The sequence below is a fragment of the Propithecus coquereli genome, unplaced genomic scaffold, assembly GCF_000956105.1.
Source record: "Propithecus coquereli isolate 6110/MARCELLA unplaced genomic scaffold, Pcoq_1.0 Scaffold84, whole genome shotgun sequence".
NCBI lineage: Eukaryota > Metazoa > Chordata > Mammalia > Primates > Indriidae > Propithecus > Propithecus coquereli.
Genome location: NW_012154618.1, coordinates 1,155,195 through 1,168,054, shown reverse-complemented (window position 1 = coordinate 1,168,054; position 12,860 = coordinate 1,155,195). Strand labels below are relative to the sequence as shown.

The window sequence follows — 12,860 nt, the reverse complement described above, 5'->3', positions numbered from 1 at the left end:
CTTAGCCGTCACTCAAGGATTATTGTCCACTGCCACTTGTCCAATGTCTGAAATTAGTTGTTTCATATATTTTGTCCAGTTTTCTCGTTGCTTAAGGCAAGAGAGAAAACTCATTCCTGTTAGTCCATTTTGACTAGAAGTGGGAATTCCATTACGTATTTTTGGAAGATTTTCATAAAAGGTTATTAAAAGAAAAAGACATCTAAATATTTTAATGGTTTAACTTCAGCTATGTGGGAAAACACACTTATAGTGACAATGTATTTAAGCATGATACAAAACTTTAATAATATTTATTATCTTATTATTATATGTCATATGTTATGGTAAATATTAAATTTCTATTAATTTAGTTAATTTTTTCTCTAACTTCTCTGAAGTTAATGATTTGATTATTTCCATTCACATATGGGAAAACTGAGACACAAATAGACTAGGTGATCAAAATATACAGGGCAAGTAAGTAATAAGCTGCATTTTAAAAACAGTTATTCTCTATTTAGAGGGTACATTATTGACTAATACACTATAAAATACTTCCTCAAGAAAGTGTTACAGTGTGATTTCTGTAATGTTAACAGAAATTAGGAACAACTTTAACTTATTGGCTAGTTTCACTTTTCAAAACTAATTTCTCATTAACATGAAGTTTTAAAATGATGTAACGTCTTTTACTCTTTGAATGATGTGTAACCAAATATTTGTATGTATGCATGCAGTTTCCCTAGATGAGGATATATAGGAAAAAAATTCCCCAGTTTCTTTAATGGAGTTGAAATTTATATTTTTGGTTTATAAGCAATTATCAATTGTATTAATCAAAAATATAATCATTAATAGATGAAGAAATTAATTTGCATGTTTTAGTTAGGCACATTTAATCTGTCATAGCATTTTACATGAAACTCTTAGCATACATTCTTGAAGTAATTTTTGGATAGCTTTGTAACCATGTAATTTCCTAGTCTATACAAGACCATCATTAGTATTTGAATATATTAGGTATTCTAGATAAAGTCTTAATTTGATCATATATTTGATTTTTAATATGGTGATCCAAATGTCTTTATGATGTAGAAATATTGTATTTACAAATGCCATGAAGCATCACCTCACCTCAGGTTTTAGAGAAGAACATACATTCAGTAAGTTTCAAACTTTTTTTATTTTGATTTTTCAGATTGCATTCTCACAACACAATACAATCATGGATCTTGTGCAGTTTTTTGTCACCTTCTTCAGGTAATTTACTTTTACCGACTTTGAATTTGTTAAGCCTATATTCTGATACATGGCCTGTCAATCTATTAGATAATTTAGCAATTATTTCACCTTAAAATATCATATATCATGTCTTGAATAGTTTTCTGTACTTACATATAGACCACAGAGAGAAAGAACATATCGGAAATGTATAAGATTATTTGACTGTTGCACTATATAATGGCTAATGGGTGCAGTGGAAAGAGAATAACTCTTTGTCCTCCTGCTTTAATTAATGAAATTAACAGTGCATGTACCTCATGGATTAATTACATCTACAAGAATTAAATCAATTCAATTCTTTCTTAGGTAATTATCATAAGTGCTCAGCAACTTGCTAAAGTCTGTGTTGAATAAGAGAAAGTATGTATTTTCTATCCTGAAGGAATTTGTAGTCTGGAAGTACTATATGTGATTTTGAATAAAGCATAATTTCCCAGAACATTAGTTGTGTGAGATATTAATAATAGGTTCATATTAAAGGGTTCTATAATTAAACAACTTTTGAAAATCCTATGTATACTAAAGTTAAATAGGATTCTTTTGGTTGGTTTTTGACAGACATTATTCTTGAGAGTTTTTAACATGCTAATTTGCAATGTATCTTTCTAAAAGAGAGGGTAGAGTTTATAGCATTTCTCAAAACATGAAAACTCTTTTTAGAGAACATTTATTTTCATTTCCTTGGGCTGTATAAAGAAACACTGGGTTAGGGGTAAAAAAAAAAAAAAAAAAAAAAAAGCTGAGTTTCAGTGATAGAATATCTGTGTTGCGGAATCAGAGATCCTCTGGATTGGAAGAGATGTTTTTTTGTTAACATTGTTATGGATGCGTACAGTTTATGCCGGTCCTTTGGGTCCCTCTGAGCAAATTACACAAATGTGACTGCTCCTTCTGGTAAGCATAGCCACACATCATGGCACACAACTTTGAAAACAGAGCTCTGTATGAATTTTGACCAATACTCACCCACTTGGCTGGGCAGACATATACAATAAATCCAACAAATACAACTCAATCCTTGATATAGATGATGTGTCAGGCACTTTCCTAAACACCAAGTAAACATTATCTTGTCGGTTGTCTTGTCCAGACACACATAGAATGCTTGAATTCCTAAGACCCTCTCCATATGACTCTGTAAACATTTTCTGTTAAGGACCAGTTTTTAAATATTTCAGGACTTGTGGGCTCCTTGGTTTTTGTTCCATCTACAAAGCTCTCCAGCTATAGTGCTAAAGCAACCAGAGCCAATATGGTAACAATTGGGAGTGGCTGTGTTCCAATAAAACTTCATTATAAAAACCTCTGGTGGGTTGGATTCAGCCTGTGGACATAATTTGCCCAACCCCTGATATAGTTTATGCCTGAATGCCTTTAATGACAGGAAACTCACTAGCTCCTAATATAGCATGTTGTATCATCAGATAACTAATTTTTCTTTATCATTGAGCTTAAATCTATCTGTCTGTGGTATCTCTCCTAATTTATCCATATGGGCCCATACATAACAATTCTAACCCCTCATCTCCAGCCCTTAAGATTTTTAAACTCTTTTCTCCAATTTACACATTCCCTGTACATTTATCCACTTATTTTGTCAAAGCCTTTGTCATATTGGTCACTTTGCTCTGAAAACAATCATGTTTGTCTATGTCTCTTAAAAATTATAATTTCTATAATTTAATGCTATAAATGTATTTATCACTGATATATGTAGAAAGTATATTCATACTTTAAATTTGTTCCTTAAAAATGAAATTGGAGGAAAAACCTTAAGTATATCTAATGTTTTATGACTTTGTACTTCAGGATATAAATGAATTTTAAGGCTATTACCCAAGTTACAGTATGTTTTTAGAAAGTACTAGAGGTTACAATTGAATGAGCATTATTTAATGCGTTAAAAATGAAACAATATTTTCATGCAGAATCATGTGGATGGAAATTCACTGAAAAGTTCAATTATGTGTAAAAATTCACAAAGCTGAATATATATGTAAATTATTTAAATGTTTAGGGTGTATTTTAAGCTTTTGAATTTGCGTGCATATTTAACTTCAATAGCTCTTTTATTAAATAAAAGAAAGCTAGTATTAATATGTACCATGTCTTAGAGATGATCCTATTTACTAGGTTGTCATCATTGGCAATGTGAAATAAAATATTCTAATCATTGTGTGAGATAAAATATATTTGATAGGTTTTTTGTCATTTAAATTTCTTCCAGTAGTGAAATGTAAATTAGATCATTTAAAAATCATCTCATTGTTAAAAAAAATGGATTGAATATTTTGAAGTTTATTAATTATTAATTTTTGTAAGGCCACTGCTAAATTATAAAAGATTTTTTAAATAGGTTAGCATTTATGGATACCCTTCAATCAGGCCATTATTGCTGCTATTGCTGTTTCTAATGAAGTTATTGGGGTAACAGAGGTGAATGTGTCACCTTTTCAGTTTAGCCATAGCTCTGTGGTGGCAAGTTCTCCAACTCCATGTCATTTTTTTAACTGTATATTGTGTATTGTTCTGGTGGTAAACATGGTTGGGCTGGTACTGGGAAGATTGTTTATAGACATGGCTCTGACCTTAGCTTTTTGTGCCACCTTAAGTAAGGCACTGTCTTAGTCCATTTATGTTGCTATAAAGGAATACCTAAGTCTGGGTAATTTATAATGAAAAGAGGTTGATTTGGTTTACAGTTCTGCAGGCTGTTCAAGAAGCATGGTGCCGACATCTGCATTTTGTGAGGGCTTCAAGTTATTTCCACTCATGGCAGAAAGGGAAGGGAAGCTGATATGGGCAGAGACCACATAGCAAGAGAGGAGGCAAGAGAGAAAGGAGGGAGGTGCCAGACTCTTTTAAACTAGCTCTCTTGGTAACTAGTAGAGAAAGAATTCACTAATTACCACAAGGAGGGCACCAAGCCATTCTTGAGGGATCTGTCCCTCTCTTCCCCTCTCAACCCCAAAATACCTCCCATTAGGCTCCACCTCCAACACTGGGCATTAAACTTCAACATGAAGTTTGGAGGGTCAAATATCCAAACTATTGCAATCACCTAGCTTCTCTAAATCTATTTTTTCATACATTGAATTTAAAGATTTTTGTTGCTATTAGAGTGTATAAAATAACATAGTAAATGATTAGAAAACTGAAAGGAATTATTTAAAGAAACTCTTCCTTTCTCTGGTTTAAAAAATAGAAAATTAAGTGTGTCTGAGTCACAAAAGTCTGAATTATTTATTTTAAAGAAATAAACTAAATGAAGACATGGTAGAGACCACTGCCCCTGTACCTTCTAGGTTTTTAATGGTTGTACTAATTTTCACCATACCACTGGGATGATATGATATTTTTTATTTACTGCCTTGTCTACATGGGGGTGTTTTCAGAGGTTGCCACTTGGTCTTTTCCACTATGACTGATCTTACTCTATAAGCCAGGGACACAATGTATGGGTTACTCTAACTATCTTGTGCATCAATTTTAATTATAAACTCAGTGACTGGGGAAATGACCCCTGGGTGGATCCATAGACACAGTTGGTGCACTGTGAGCCAGGATTTAGTCAGAATTTGTTATCTTCCACCCTGCCTCCCCTACCTGCCAGACACCTGAACTCTAAAAAGTTCATTTTGAGTCCTTGGGTATCTATGTCACCTCTAACCTCATGTACAATAGTACTCAGAATGTGCTTATTCCCCTTGCACTGTGTATGTCCCCATGTGTATACCTGTATAAATACTCATGCATATGGTGTAGATCTCTTCAGGGATCATTTTATCTACTTTTCAAGATGTTTTAGGATCCTCCCTTCTATGGACCCAGCCACCTCTTTAATCAGTGGGTTCTGGATTTGAAAATTAGCCCAAGTCTGTGAACCGAGCAGAGAGGATCATGACTTTCTATTGAGGCAACCACCTTTAGCCTCCTGTTCCTCTGTTCTCACTTAAAATACCAAAATACTCTCCCCACCTATTTTGCCCTTCAGGATACTATGTTTTATTAATCATCCCTACAGCTCTTTATGGGTCAACCCCTTGGCAGATCCTCCAATCTTGTTGATCTAATTATGGTAATTGTGGCTTCTAGGTTTTGGCAGTTAAGGCCTGACACCTATCCCCTATTACTTTGGGCCCCCTCCTCGCCCCCATCACTTTATGGCTATTAACAAATCTAGTCTTGTGAGTGTCTCTCCTATTTTCAGCTCTTGTATGTAGTAGAAACCCAACTCTAAATTTATTTATAATGCCTGTGCCCCTCTGATCAGCATATTCCTAATGACCTCAGTGAATGGTGTATTCTCTGGGCCCTCCCATGGAACATGACCTTCTGATAGTACTTTTGGCTTTATATAATTTGAGCCACTCCAGCATATTCCTTTCTCTTGACTTTTTTATTCCTTTATCTTCAATATGCCAGAGCAACTCAGGCACTTCAATTTCACTTTGTATTGGCCATGGCATTTTTCAGGCTTCTATGCATTACTCTAGCAACAGGTTTGCTCTATTCCCTGGAGTTCTTAGTCGTGTATTAAATCTCCTGTGCTCCTCTAAATATGCACCAAAATCAATGAACTTTTTGTTTATTTAGTCTTATGTTTCATTTCTCTTGATCAAATATCACAAACTCCAAATCTGGTCATACTCCCATGGCTCTTGCCAGTAAATGCTAGCTAATTCTTGCAGCTGTTTCAAGTGTGTAGTATATTTTCTCTCTTATCAGGCTCAGTTGGGTTATACTTGATTAAACTCTATTATCAGTCTGGCAACCAATGGAGGAAGTGGGACAGCTTGTGAGGAGAGCACCTGTTGCCTCAGAGAGAAGAGAGTTTTTCAGTGTCTTCCAGCCTGACAAAAGTGCTAGTTATTACTAGGGAAGGCAGCTGTAGAACCAACATCCTCAGAAGCATCCATCCAGATATTCCTGTCCCATATTTCAGTGTCCCAGGTCTTCCTAACTATGATCCTTTTGCACAACAGAACTGCTTTGGCTGAGCATTGTGTCATCTTGGGAGCTCTGCAACTCTAACAATTAGATCACCAGCCTGCTGCTCGTCCCCATGGCTTTTCCACTGTCAGACATAAGGGCCTCATTTAAAGCTGTAAAAGAGGTCCTTGGCTCTTATATTTAGCCAGTAATATTTGTTAATGCCCTTTAGTCTCTCCTTATCTTTCTGCAGGTATCAATACAGCATAATAGTAATCAGCCAACTCCACTCTCTTTTGAAGGTGTTTTCCTTGTCTTTCAAATGCCGGAATTACTAAACCTACAAATATTTTCTCCAACAAGACATTTTCTCAGGTCACCACTGGTGAAATCTTAGCAATCTGAGCTTCTGCCAAGGACTATCAGTGCTCCACTTATCAACATGGATGTTGTCCTCTTACCCTGCCAATCAGTGAGCAAGTCAGTTCGAAATCCTCCTCTTACCTCCTGTTTACTGAGACCCCAACTCCTTGGAGAAGCAGACACCAAGATCAGATTAGACAAGCAATAAATGTGTTAGGGGAAACTCCTGTGAGGGAAGAGTGGGAGGGAGCAGGGGAGATGGTGGGAGAGCTTTCAGACCACAATGCCGGTCTGCCTTTGCTAAGGAGAGCAGGAAGAAAGGGAGGTTGAGTGAAAGAGCCTGAGAGTGCCCGACAGTTCTAAGAAAGTTTAGCAAGACCATGTGTTTCCTTGCACAAAAATCACCCAGCAGAAGAGTTTTGCATCTCTCAGGAACAGGCCTACCTTGGTATCTCTGCCAGGCTTAGTCACTGAGAACAGCCCTTGGGAAATGGGGCTCAGTGTTAATACAGACATGGGTTTCAGAGTGCAGTGGCCAAGGCCACTGGCTAATTATGCTCTCTACAGTCAGAGATCAGAGAGGTACCTTTTAATGGTTGGCACAATAGAGTTATTTGTTAATTGACAGTGGATAGAACTGGCCTGTAAAACCTGTAAAAAATGAATTTGTTAAGGCTTTTTATTTTTGTATAATTTGTATTTTGGAGGGGTAGATTTTTAAACTTTATTAAATTTCAGTAATATTTATAAGTCTACTCAGGTTTTCTATGTTTTCTTGACCTAGTTGACAATTTATCTTTTTAAAGAAATTGTCAGCTTTATTTTATTTTACAAATTTATTGACATATTTCTGATATTAATATTCTAAAATTTTCTTTTATTAGAATTATGCCTCCCCTTTCACTGAGAATTTTGCCTATTTTTCCCATTTCATTTTTTTTTATTGATAAGCCATGAAAGAGATTTGATAATCTTGGTAATCTTTTTAAAAGATTTTAAGGCTCCTTACCATTGTTTTATTGTTTTCTACTTCATTATTTTCTGCTGTTATTTCTTCTACTCTTTGGGGTTATTTTATTATTTTTTTTTCTAATTTCTTCATTTGAAAGTGTAATCAAGCTCATTGATTTCTAGCTGTATGGCGCTCATATATGCATTTGTAGCTACCTATTTTTAATATCCTGCTTCAGCTGCATTCCATGGCCTTCAATATATAGTATACTGGCCTCATGGAATGATTTAGAAATTTTTCCCTCCTCTTAAATTTTAGGGAAAGGTTTGAGAAGGACTGATGTTAGCTCTTTTGAAATGTTTGATAGCATTTACTAGTGAAGCCATTGAGTCCAGGCTTTTCTTTTGTTGGGATATCTTTGATTACTAATTCAATCTCCTTACTAGTTATAGGTCTATTTAGTTTTTCTGTTTTTTCATGATTCAGTCTTAGTAAGTTTTGTGCTTCTAGGAATTTGTCTATTTCTGTTGTCTAATTGTTCATAGCACTCTTATAATTATCATTTTTATTTCTGTAGAATTAGGAATGTCCCCACTTTCATTTCTAATTTTAGTAATTTGGATTTTCCATTTTTTTTCTTAGTCAGTCTTGCTAAAGTTTTGTCAATTTTGTTGGTCTTTTTGAAGAATTGACTTTTGGTATTGTTGATTTTCTCTATTTTCTAGATTTATAGCTGTAATATTATTTCCTTCCTTCTGCTACCTTTGAATTTAGTTTGTTCCTCTTGTAGGAAAAGGAAAATTTCATAATGAATATTTTGTAAATTAAGGTACATTTAGCTACAATTTCCCATTTTCCCTGTTTATGGCAACTTTTGGGACACCCTGGATATTTCCCTAGCCAATACTAATGTAATCAACATCTCTTTTCTCCTCCTGAATCACATAGGAGCACTAGAAACTTTGAAACTTTTCAGTTTTACATAACATTGTCTAATTTTTAAACATGTTTTATAATTTCTAATTTAATTTGATTTTTAAACAGCTTTTATGAGATATAATTCACATACAGTACAATCTGTTCATTTAAAGGGCACAATTCAAAGGTTCTACAACCACCATCACAATGAATTTTGGAACATTTTCATCAGCCTCAGAAGAAACCATACACTCATTAGTAGTCACTCCCTATTTCTCCTGCATACCCCTAGTTCTAAACAATCACTAATCTATTCTATGTCTATAGATTTCTGGACATTTTATATAAATGAAATCATGTAACAGCTGTTCTTTTTTGACTGGCTCCTTTCATTTAGCACAATGTTTTCAAGGTCTGTCTATGGTGTAGTATGTATCAGTACTTCATTTCTTTTTTATTGCTGAATAATGTTTCATTTTCTGGATATAACAAATCTTATTTCTCCATGTATCAGTTGATTGGTATTTGTTTTTTTCCCCTTTTTGGCTGTTATGAATACACTATGACATTTGCGTCTAAGTTTTTATGTAGGGATTTGTTTTCATTTCTCTTGAATATATAACTGTGAGTAGAATTGCTGATCTAATGGTAACTCTAGGTTTAACATTGTGACTAACTCCCCAACAGTTTAGTAAAGAAGATGCACCATTTTCAGTCTTACTGCCAAAGATCAGACCTCCAGTTGCTCTATACCCTCACTAACACTTGTTATTAACTGCCTTTCTTATGACCATCTTAGAGGGTACAGAGCAGCAAGTGAGATGATGATAATTTGGAGGAATTAAAGAGGAAAGGTTAGAGGAATCTAAAGAATACAAAAACAAAAGAAATAGTAGGAGTTAAGCAATTGAAGAGTAAAAACAAATAATATGACTCTGTGGTAGTAAGTGTGCCAGTGGTAAGAATAATGCAAAAGTTAACACAGTGATGAAGATTTCGGTGAAATAAAACATTTAATCATGTTGTATGTAAGGACATTTTAAAAGACAATAAAGAAGAAATGTAACTTCCTAGAGGAAAAGAAATAAACCTAAATTATTAATAACATAATCCCTACATCAAAGTGGCATAACCCAGAAAGAGTATTTGGCATAAAAACTTTAAAAAATAGAGCAAGGACAAAGAACTCTGTGAAGTATGAAAAATAAACAGAAGTCCTCCTTTTTAAAAATGAGATTATGATGATGGATTTATTAATGGAAATGAGGCCTAAAGATACAGATTTAGCTAAATATTAATAGAAACAATAAATGATTTCATATTATACTGGAGTTTTACTTAGGAATTTTCTCCATGACTTTGTTTTAGAAGAAAATAGATATTTAGGTCCCAACTGTTCTTGCAAATGAAAATATTAATATTTAATGTGGTGTGGGTAAACTAGTGATGGTGCAGTTTATTGCAATTTAGTTAAACCAATGCTCCACATCTAGTTTATAATGCTGAGGTTTGGGGCACTGGTCACTGAAACAGACTTCTCTAAGATTGATGTCAGTAACTTCACACTTTCACATAAATATTGCTTTATACCTCAAACTAAACATACCCTAAATTGAACTTACTCGCTTGGCAAACAGCCTCTCTCTTCCAAGATTCTGTATCTCAGTGATGGGTGTCTCTATTTACCTAACTTCTATACCTGGGAATCAACTAAATTCTCTTCTCTTTCCTTAATCCCCTACATAAAACTCAATTCTACCTTTGTTATATCAATATATTATATTCAAAACAGCTGAAGTATTTTTTAATAATTTAATTATAAGGGAAGAATATAATACCATATTTTTACTGTGTTTAGATAGGTTTAGATACACAGATACCATGGTGTTATAATTGCCTTCAGTATTCAGTGCAGTAACATGTCGTACTGGTTTGTAGCCTAGAAGCAGCAGGCTGTACCATATAGCCTAGGTATGTAGTAGGCTATACTATCTAGGTTTTTGTGATATATCCTATATACCCTATGATGTTAGCACAAAGATGAAATTGTCTAACGACGTTATTTCTCAGAACATAATCCCATTGTTAAGTGACACATGACTATAATTTTATGTTCTACATTTAGGTCTATGATCCATTTCAGTTATTTTTTGTTTATGATTGAGGTGAGGTGTAATACAAGGTTCATTATTTTGCATTGGATATCCAAGCGCTAAAGCATGGTTTGTTGTGAAGAAATGCCTTTGCAAGTTTGTTAAAAATCAATTCACCATAAGGTTTTAGTACTAGGTAAGATTGTGCAAACACACATATCTCTTTGTCTCTCACTGAACTCAAGTATAAAAGGTGGACAAAAAAAATGCATGTGCAGCTATTTGCTATGTGATGTCAGCAGGCAGATCAGGGAAAAACACCAGAGTTCAAAGTGCCACTGAACTGTCTGGAAGTTTTCCATTTTTTCCCCTTTAGTATCCCCTGACCTGAACTCAATGCAGTCTGAAACCTGAAAGTGACTACTGTTGTCTAGACAGGGGAAAATCCTCTAGTTCTGGCTCATGGTGTAGAAGAGAGAACTCTTAAAGCTCAGAGAGAGTGGGGGAGATTCCCTCCCATTTTTTCCTCTTTTTCCTCAATTCATTAACCCAAACTCCAGGCAGTCTGCAGCAGGAACTCTGGCAGCAGCAAAAATGGCTGACAACGGGAAGCTGCAAGGGCAACAATTCTAAGGGAGGGGAAATATTCCTCTATGTATGGCGGAGCTGTTATTACAAAGGGCTGAGATAAACCCTATTTATTTCCCTCTTCTCTGTCCTCCTAGCACAGAACTTGGTAAAATCATGGAAGTGGGTGGTTTCTCATCAAAGAATGGAAAAGTGGAGCCCAGGGAACCAGAAAGGACCTGGGAGATAACAGAGAGAGAAAAGCCGTTCCATAAAATTGTCTAAATTTCCTGGGATCACCCCTGAGCTGCACATGTGAAGATCTGATCCTAATTATCATACCAAAGAATCTGAGAACTGAGCTTGGGTTGAATCCTGCTCTGGCCCCAAAGCGAGCAGTGGTTGGCCCACCTGCTGGATGACCCAAATAGCACTGCAAAATTAATTTCCGTATTTCAACACATTTCCCTAGTTTCTAACATTTTTAAGCAAAATAAAAGATTAATATGCCCAAGTCATCCTTTAAAATATGTATTTAAGACTTCATGAGGTTTATGATCAATTAACCTCAAATTGCTGTAAAATAGTGACAATATTATCTCTTTTTGCATTTGGCCAACTAGATTACCACCAGAGGGCATTTATTTGTCACTAGAAACCTGCTTTACAATAGGACCTTTTACCAGGCTATGTTACTTCTACTGAATTCTTTTTAATTATCCCTAAATGACATTACCTAATGAGTTCCATGGTTTCTTTTTTATATTAAGAATGCTTTCAAAAATGACCATTTTATGAAGGTTAAAATCAGATTACTGAAAAATCTCTCCCTAAGCTCCTATGCTTCCCTTTTCTTATTCTTGCAGCTCCTGTACTTGCTTTTTTGTTTCTTTTCTTTTCTTTCTGTTCTTTTTTTGTTTTTCTATTTCTTTCAATTGGAAGGATTATACTGAGGATTATTGAACCTTTCTGACACCATTAACATACAGCATAGTTTTTTTTTAAAAAAACCCAATTACCCTTGCTCCCCAATCTGCATACCAAGAAAGAATAAAAGCTTTTGTATAATACTAATATAATAGAAAAAGAAGACATGAAAGAAAGCAGTGAAAACTTATTTTTCTCTAAAATACTTGCCATAATATCAAATTAAAATATACTAATGTTTGATGTCACACATTAAGTCCTTTGATTTAAGAGATAGAGTAGGGAAAAGCTAGCTGAAATAGATAAACCCAGAACTCTTTTTCAGTCATTAAAATAATAAAAGTTTATGGCATTTGTCTCTCACATAAAGTCCAGTGGGCTGAATGGAGCTAAAGAAAGGGATAGCATAGTATAGATGTTATTGAAGAAATTCAGATGGTGGGAATTCTGTCATTCTTCAGGCTTCCAAGATTGTCAGTAACAACTGGGATTTTCTAGTAGTCACCAAGGGATGAATGTAAGTTTTAAACTATGCTGGATAAATTTGACAAGTGTTTTTTTTTTTTTTTTTTTGAGATGAGTCTCACTTTGTTGCCCGGGCTAGAGTGCTGTGGTGTCAGCCTAGCTCACAGAAACCTCAAACTCCTGGGCTCAAGGGATACCCCTGCCTCAGTCTCCCAGGTAGCTGGGACTACAGGCACGCGCCACCATGCTTGGCTAATTTTTTCTATTTTTAGTTGTTTGGCCAATTTCTTTCTATTTTTAGTAGAGATGGGGTCTCACTCTTGCTCAGGCTGGTCTCGAACTCCTGAGCTCAAACAATCCGCCCACCTCGGCCTCCC

The 12,860-nt window shown here is 35.0% G+C and overlaps 1 protein-coding gene across 1 annotated transcript in view; it reads left to right on the top strand.

The window, feature by feature from the left end:
- Nucleotides 1-12,860, top strand: part of ATRNL1 (attractin-like 1) — a 739,312-nt gene that overhangs the window by 331,409 nt on the left and 395,043 nt on the right. Inside the window, exon 25 of the mRNA XM_012663875.1 lies at nt 1,181-1,242. Within this exon, the coding sequence (XP_012519329.1) occupies nt 1,181-1,242 (62 nt within the window). The remainder of the gene's footprint in view (nt 1-1,180; nt 1,243-12,860) is intronic.